This window comes from Triturus cristatus, chromosome 7, assembly GCF_964204655.1.
Source record: "Triturus cristatus chromosome 7, aTriCri1.1, whole genome shotgun sequence".
Taxonomy (NCBI): Eukaryota; Metazoa; Chordata; class Amphibia; order Caudata; family Salamandridae; genus Triturus; species Triturus cristatus.
The window spans coordinates 1630643944-1630652796 of record NC_140590.1 but is presented as its reverse complement, the minus strand read 5'-3'; the positions used below and the strand labels follow the sequence as shown (position 1 = coordinate 1630652796).

General features: G+C 44.6%; 1 protein-coding gene across 2 annotated transcripts in view; it reads left to right on the top strand.

Moving 5' to 3' along the window:
- The first annotated feature begins 3565 nt into the window (after positions 1-3565).
- Positions 3566-8853, top strand: part of SAMD10 (sterile alpha motif domain containing 10) — a 141407-nt gene continuing 136119 nt past the window's right edge. For both annotated transcript variants that reach the window (XM_085619661.1, XM_085619663.1), the window contains exon 1: positions 3566-3863. In XM_085619661.1, coding sequence (XP_085475787.1) covers positions 3788-3863 — 76 coding nt within the window. In that variant the 5' untranslated portion in view covers positions 3566-3787. The remainder of the gene's footprint in view (positions 3864-8853) is intronic.

The following is an 8853-nucleotide window of genomic DNA, read 5'->3' as shown; positions in this document are numbered from 1 at the left end:
CAGTGTCACAAGCACAGGCATCTGTCCCGTCTACCAGGGATCTCGGGCATGCAAGAGACTACATTTACATAGATACCGCATGAGCTGTGCTTTTTCCAACAACTGTCCAACAACCAATAATTCATTTGTATTCAGGTTCATTGCTTTCTACATCCCAAACTGCTTGTCTTCTCAAACGAGTGATAAAAAACTTTGCATCAACTTTTTGCAAAGATGGGCTACAGTTTACAGCTCTTTCTACTATAATTTTGAAGAAATTGAACACTTTGAGGTCTTGCATATCATGTGGCTCATTTCCACTTGAAGCCAGTTTTCTAGTAAACTTAGTGCACAGTCCCAATCAAAATAGCATAATCCAAGCGTCATATGTTTGGCATGGCCATGGGTTCCTGTGAATAATGCCATTGTACAGCTAGAAATTCGTTAATTGGGTCATATATTTTTGGGGATTTGCTGATAAGCCAACTTGGGTGGATACACCCCAACCCTTTTGCCCTGAGATGACTCACTTGCAAATATCAGCATATTTACCGAAACATTGTGTTTAGATTAAATGGTGTGTTTAGGCTAGAAATAATAAAACAGAAAAGGCCTAATATTCCCAAGATTATTGTAAATTTGGCAGTAATACGAATGAGGAGCCAACCCAAACTGCTCATCATAAGACAGTGGAGGGAGCCTCAATCCCCCTGTGGTCCCTGTCAGCTCCCAATCTTCAGAGGGTAGGTGGTGGTTCCCAGGGCCGAAAATGGCCCGGGAGGGGGGAGACGCGTGTTCTCATCTCCCTTTTTCAAAATTGGCCTGACCCCGGGGAGTTGGTAGTCCCAGGGGCCGTAAAGAGCCCAGGAGAGCGATCCACACAGCCCCCCTCAAACTTTAAAACATAGGCCTTGCCCTAGGGATGTGGTGGTCCACTGGGCTAAATCGGCCATGGCGGGGGCCGCATGCACCCCTTCTCCATTATAATTCTCACATTATGACCTCAGGACCTGGCCCACCTGGGGGCCGATGTTGAAACAAGCAAGGGAGACCATGCTTGCTGTTTTAAAAATGTTTCCTGAGATTCACGGATCCGCCATGATTATCATAGGAATTTTTCTTTTTAATGATTTTTGGCCCTGGAAGGGTGCCTAGGGGACTCCACCACCAGGATTAAAGGGTCAGAGGATTCCTACTCTGCCCACTTCTCTATTTGTTTAAACTTTTGTTTTAGGACTAGGCTCCCAAAATGGCTGCCAACACTTCCTTGCTGAAGTGTTGGCAGCCAATCAGATCTCAGCATGAGATCTGTTGAATCCACTGAGGATTTGCATCCCTAGATATCTATATTTTTTTTCTTAAATAGCTCCAAAACTTCTGAAGGGATTTACACAAAATTACAAAAAGGGCTCTTTCTGGAGCAAGAGCTAGCTTTCTGCCAAATTTGGTGTAATTCCATCCAGAGGTTCGGGCTATAGTCGTGTTCAAAATCCCTTTGGGAAATTACATGGGGAAAATGCATTTTGGGACTCCCCGTTTTTCTCAGCCGCCGCTTGATGAATCACCCTGAAACCTTCCATACAGCAGCTAAACATAGGTGCCTACAAGTTTTGAACATTTTGTGAAAGTTCGTCAAACGGCGCCAATGTTGTTAGCAAAACAAAAAATGCTTTTCCTGTGGAAATTAGATCCTAACGATAACTTCCTATTGGCGACCGCCAGTAGGTAACTGCCTATAATTAGAGTCTTTTTTCTACAGATGGAGCCATCTATAGTTGGAGACATTTGTCCATGTTACAAGTCATCCTTCTAATGAGCGAGTCATCCATATTTGCATCAAGTGGTGTGTTTGGATTGAGTTACTTGTATATTTAGTTGTCCATGTAATATCTATTCGTTCATCTAAATATCGTCCATGGATCGAGTCACCCATCTGTGAGCCGAATCATCCTACTATTGATCAAGTTTCTTTGGCCATCGTTTAAGTCGTTCCACTATAGGCTAAGCCACCCATCTTTGTGGCAAGTGGTCTATTTTTTGGATTGAGTTGCCTGTTTATGGAGTTGCTCATCCATGGATCAAATTTCAATTAAGTATCCTATCCATGAATTGAATTATCTGCCTCTATGTACTGAGTCACCATCCATCAATGAATAAAATATTCTGTCTATGGATCAAGTGTTTAATTTACAGATCAAGCCATCATCTTTGAATCAAGTTGTCTGTTTTCGAATTGGGTCACCAGTCTATGGAGTTGTTCATGCATGCACCAAGCACATAGATTGAGTCTCTCATTTATGGATCAAATAATTTCTCCATTGATCAAGATTTTTTTGTCTATGGATCAGGTTCTTCTTTTACAGACTAAGCTATCTATGGAGGAAATCGTTCCTCCATTGGGTCTAATCATCTGACTATGAATCGACTCGCCTGTCTGTGGATCAAGTTATCATCCCTCTAGTGATCAAATGTTCTGGCTATTGATCAACTACTTCATCTTTGATTGAACTATCCACCTTTGCATCATGCCATCTGTTTTTTAACTGAGTGTCCGGTCTATGAAATTGTCCATTCATGGTTCGAATCCTCCTGTCTATGGACCAAGTTATCAGTCAATAGACCAATAAATTGAGCCGTCCATCTATGGATTGAGTCATCATCCATCTATGCATCAAGCTTTCTGCTTGTGGATCAAGTGATTTGTCTACAGATAGTGTCTTGTCGTGGTATTGAAATTCCAACGAGCAAACAAAAAGCTTCCAAGCATGACGACTTGCTAGGAAGTGCTTTGCTTGTTCATCGACAAATTGAGCTGTCTATCTTTGTATCAAGTTGTCCGTCTTTTAGTTGGAGTTGCCTTTCTGTGGGGTTTATTATGGAATTATCCAACCGTGGATGGAGTTGTCCGTCTACAGATCAATTCATTGCTCCATTGATTGAATCATCCTTGAATGAATCGAGCTTTCTATTGGTGGATCAAGGTGCATGTTTATTGGTTGTTCCCTCTAGCATCCATATATGGAGTCGTCTTTCTAAAGCTCAAGTTGCCTACCGACTGGATCCTAATCCAGGTATGAAAAAGGGCAGGAGAATGAGAAATTAAAAATAGGGGTGCAGAGGAGGAAAAAAAACAAGAGAATGGGGTTTGTATGGGACAGGGACATAGGGAAATCTGTACTTAAAGAGTGAGACATTATAGGGAGATGGGCCAAGACAGGAACAAGAATGCAAAACGACAGAAGTCAAAGGTAAGATAGAGAAGTGGAAGGGGGATAGGGAAAAATGTAGGTAGGAGGGTGGACAAAGATAAAAAAGAAAAGAGACATGAAAAGAGAAAAGTAGAACAAGATGGGTAGAGGGTGTACTGGATAAGGGAGAGAGGGGACAGGAGGGGGGAGAGAAGAACGGCTTAGGGAAGGGAGGGGGCATGGGATACAGCAGAGGAAGAGCTTAAGGAGGGGTGGGGGCATGGGAGATAAAACAAGAAGAGCAAGAAGCGAGGAGAACTGAATGAGGAAATAAAGGGTCGGACGGGGAAAGGAGGGAGCCGGAGGAGGGAGGGAGGGGTCAAAGAGATAAGAGGGACTGGGAGCTGGCTCCCCCTCCTCAGCCTGCAGCAGCTGCTGCCGGAGCCTCCTCCCTCAGCCATCACTGGAGGTGCGTGCAGCCAGGGAAAGGAGGCAGAGGGCCGTGTCCTTCCTCGGCACCCTCCGTCTGCTCCCCGTGCCCGGTCTGCAGCTCGCCCACCTCTGTCTGCAGCCTGCAGCCTTCACCCCAGCTGCCCCCCTGCACGGAGCCTGCCCCCCTCATGTCCAGGAGCAGCCCCCTCAGGAGGCGGGATGCGACGCTGAGCATGAACCACCCGGGACAGACGGGCGCCGAAGGTAAGTGCACCCGCCCGCACCTGTGCACGGGTCTGCAGCATTCCCTCGTCCGTGCACGCGGCGTGCACCTTGTTTATGTCTGTCCACGCCGCGCAGCATAGATATCTCCATGCACGCTGCGTGCACCGCGCCCACTCTGTACAGAGTGAGTGTGCGACCTATCTACATCTTTGCATAGTGTGTGCACCCGCCGCGTGCCTCCTGTTTACCTCTACACAACTAACATTAAGCACACATATATCTCTCTGTGCATAACAGGTGCACAAAGACACCTGCCTCTGCCTGTACACATAATGTGCAACCTGCCTATCTGCCTCTGTACACGTCGTCTGCAGCATTCCTGGACCTGTACACGCCACGTGCACCCTGTTTACATCTGTAGGCGCCTAGTGCATCATGCATACGAGCCACACCTACCTCTGTATATATCGTGTGCGTCCTGCCCACCTCTGTACACACCACCTGCCACATCCCTGAATCTGTACACGCTGAGGGCAGTCTATTTACGCCTGAACACACGGTACACATCTTACATGTACCGCTGTAGACACCGTGTGCGCCGTCACCTACTCCTGTACACACAGTGTACACCGTACCTACAGACTTCACTTGGTGCCTATTGGACACCCGCTGGGGCGCAGGTATCAAAAGTGCAGCAGGTGCCAGGCATGATGGGCCCACTACACCCCGATGACGTCAGTCTTTTGCTACCATAGTGGGGCACGGTGGCCTGTTTTCCTCGCTTGAACCCTTGCCATGCCTTTGGGTGGCCTGCCTAGCTTTGTAACGCTGTCTGCGCCTCGCCCACCCCTGTCCGCGTTAGCTGTCCTTGCTACCGTGCACGCCCTGCCTACCACTGGAAACGCTACGTGACCGCTGCCTAGTCCGTACTTCCGGTGAGCAGCCGCGCGCGCCCTGGATAACTCTGCACACACTCTGTACACAAGACATATCTTTGCGCACATCGGCTATTTCTGTACAAAACGGGGACACCTTCCCTACCTCTGTACTCACCGGGCATACGGGCTTCAAAAGGCCTTGCTCTGAGCCGGGACACTGCACCTGGCTAAAAAAATTACTGTATGCGCACCATACATGTCTCTATGAATAGCCATACCTATCCGTCTGTACACACCGTGTGGGCCACGTACACTGCTCTGCATACGCCATGGGTCTCGTGTTTACCTGTAGCCATGTGCACCGTGCTTGCTATGCTAAACACAGTGTGCATCACAGCTATTGTTCCGCACGTGTGCTCTGTGTGCACAGTCGGTAAGAGGGGGCGGGGCAAAGTCTCAACAACAACAGACGTCTACCTCGTGCACTCTGTGCATGATGTGTGCACATCACCAAACAACTGCACAGTTTGTGCACATAAAGTCACAATATCTAACTCGTTGCAAAAACTGTGTCACCACCAGGGCTTTAAGTAAGATGAAAACAGTGGGGTTAGAGGGGGGTCTCTAGGGGCGTAGCCTTATAGGTAGCTAGAGGTGCGGCCTATGTAATTGAGGGTGAGGCTTTAAACATGTAACTTAAAAACCTGTGCGTGGTATAGCGTGCCACTTGACGCGTATATTGGTGCTTCTCTGAGCTGTCTGCTATGGTATCCAGACATATCACACAGTTCACATTCAGGTACAACAACAATGTTTTTATTGTGAATAATTTAAGTTGAAAATGATTCAATTCTGAAAATATGAGGCTGTGAATTAAACATTACTAAGGTCTGAGGCATGCGCAGTGGTTTTCGGAGTGTCTCAAACACTTCAGTTTTTTCCCTTCACACCACTTTCCTCTGAAGTCTCTCAGATAGATACTTACTCCCTTTTTCATCCGAAATACTTCTGAAATCCTCCATCTGCATTTATCACACCTCATCTCTTTCCTCTTCAGCACCCTTTCTTCACTCTCCTCCACGTACTTCCTTGCATCTCCTCACTTCACCACCCCAACACACAATTCACCCACTCACCCGTAAGCACTTCATTTTCTTTTACTTTCTCCCTGTCGATATTACAGCAGCTGTGTACCTCCTTCAAACACTTTTGTGTGGAATCATTCATTCATTCATTCATGAAACTTTATTTCGGCTATTACGGCCATAAAAGTACATACATATACACAACCACTTAAAATTAATATCGAGAAAGAATACAATATCGTAAGAAGCACTTATTATAAAATAGTACAATCACACCAGGCACACAGGGCCATTGCTCTGATCGATCTGCAGAGGGGCCAAAGATTGGATGAGCATGTATTCTGAATATCTTTATGGACCATTATAAACACAAGACACCCAGAAGCAACTTAATTTGCAGTATGCCTAATGCAAGAGCAATGTGCTGTACAAAAAAACCTAAAGGAAAAAAAAAACACTCTTAAAGAATGCAATGTTAACTAAAGCATGTGAAATGTAGACAGAAACTACATTGCTGACATGGATTACCATAACGATTTGTATATTGTTCAGAAATCAATCAGAGTTCCTGCCTTCAATATTTAGGTAATGAGTATAAGTCCAGAAAGGGACCTGTTGCAATGTTTTTTTAAATTACTGGAGGGTCTGGGACTAGGTGGACCCTGGCCCACTTAATGCCTTGTCCACCGTAACTATCAGTCCACGCACATGTCACATGCTTATCATCCTGCAAACGTCATATGCACATTACGGACAAGAAGTACCGAAGCTCACTAGACAATTCAGTGGTTACTGCAACCAGAAATTGATAAAGTAATCCAAAATTCGGGTGCAAAAATACAGGGGGGCACAATATGTGCCCTCCTGCATGCACCCTCATGCACAGAGTTTCTTCACCACCACTCTTTTAATGGCGGACTCACTGCCATGAAAAGGAGGGCAAAGAGGAAACTCTTAATATGTTTGGCGGTGCCGCTGTTGCACTGCCAGCAAATTGCAGCCTCAGACCTTCTGCACAACCACCAAGGATCCCCGGCTGTTGCAACAGTCCAGTGGTGATCCAACCGCCGTACTCGTAATATGGCAGGTGGACCGCCAGTCTGGTGGTCCACGGCCCGTTACCCCGACAATAGCGGTCCGATGGACCACTGTAGTTGTAATTCAGCCCTAAGAGTCAACACTCCGAGCTGCCAACAGATCAGTGCTTAATTTGAGCCGGTGCTCAGCACCGGTACTTACTTGGTTTGTTGCTCAGCACCAGCACCTAATTGTCAACACCGTACTTAGAACAGTCTACCATGTGGTGGCGCTGCTCGTGTAATTTAGAGATGAGCAGAACAACGGTTGTTTAGAAATACAAAAGACAAAAAAATTGCTAACACCTGCCTCCCCAGCCATTCCTAAGCTTTGGGGACCTGGAATAATGTGAACTGTTGCACTTACAGGTGAGAGAGATGGTTAGTAGTCGTTTTGGTAGAGATGACAGGGGCGATGGGTTGTGCAAGCTGCAGTGCCTCCTGGTCAGGGCCCTGGCACTTAATATTTTACAAATTAACCACTGCAACAGATGTTATAACAAACCCACCAAAAATTAACGTAAAGTAACCTCTTTGACGGCCTATATTTCTTTCTATTACTGGCAAATGCTCTCATTAAGTTTTAACACACATGCGCACCTACAGTGAAGTCCTCCAAGATACAATGTATACACACGCGAGAATATTTACTTTTTATCTTTGTTTATTTTTCATTTTGTAAGTAAAAGTATTTTTTGTATCAAAACAGTGATTGTGAACATTTCATTTACAGTGTTTATAATTTTCAATAATTCTCAAATATACTGAAAAACAAATTGTTACAATTGGATATTTATAGAGTAACCAAAACACAGAATACTTAGCCCCTCGAAAGGCTAATTAATTCCCTACATTCAGATCTTGCATACTAATCTTGCATACAGACACTCATACCACATACAACACACTAACAAAAAAAACCACAATAAGAAAGTGTACAACTGGATGATTAAATTTGTCTAAAAACAATCAGAGAATTTTCATATTTGTCTGTACATTTTATAGTGCTGAATTTACTATACTCTTATTCTTTGTTCTGAGTATGTCCAAATAGCCTTTTTTGTCCAGTTGTAGCGATGCTGGTCTACTATACTCTTATTCTTTGTTCTGAGTATGTCCAAATAGCCTTTTTTGTCCAGTTGTAGCGATGCTGGTCTACGCACGTTTCGGTGAGCAATGGTTTAGATTCACCTTCATCAGGACCAATAAAGATTGAAAAACTTTTCTGTGCACAAACGAGGGGACAGATCTCTGAAATGGTAAATACATTGTATGTAAGGTAGGGATTTCACTGATGTGCGTCTTTACTTTGAGTAATTAGTTATAATAATTTATCTAAGGTTGGCCTTTATATGCTAGTCTCAGAGCATAGAGAAGCAAAAAGAAGGAGAGCTAAGAAAGGAAGAAACAGAAAAAGAGAGGAGAAAAAAGAGGAAAAGACTGAGGGTTAGCATGCCTACTTTAAAGTGAAAAGGCGAGAGTTACAGAGTAGTAATAGAGATACATTAAATGTACAGTTGGCTACTAAAAGCCGGCACATGGAAGTGTCAAGATTTACACAGGACATTAAGTGTGTGTAATCGGTGCATGCACCTGACAGATCCCATATTCCAACGAAATGATGAAAGGCTACCTGCTAGAGGTGGGTTGTATATTCAAGCTATTGTAAATCTGTTGCTATCCTCAGCTACTATCTTAGTTGGTCGTGGAGATCTCTTGTAAACTTGATCTATACATTAAAGAGACAAATATAGCAGCTATATGACTTCATAAAGAGAAATTGAAGGTATAGTGCTAATAGGGCCTTTAGAGTCAAAACAATCAACAAACCCCAAGACGCTTACCATGCAGACTGCAAGTTTGCCACGAACTGTGGGTATGGCCAGGTCTATATATCTTCTATCCACATATAATTGTGCGGTATTTGGGAGAACCTAAAGTCATAGAGGTTTGTATATGTGTTAATTCTGAGGACTCAAACATGGACGAC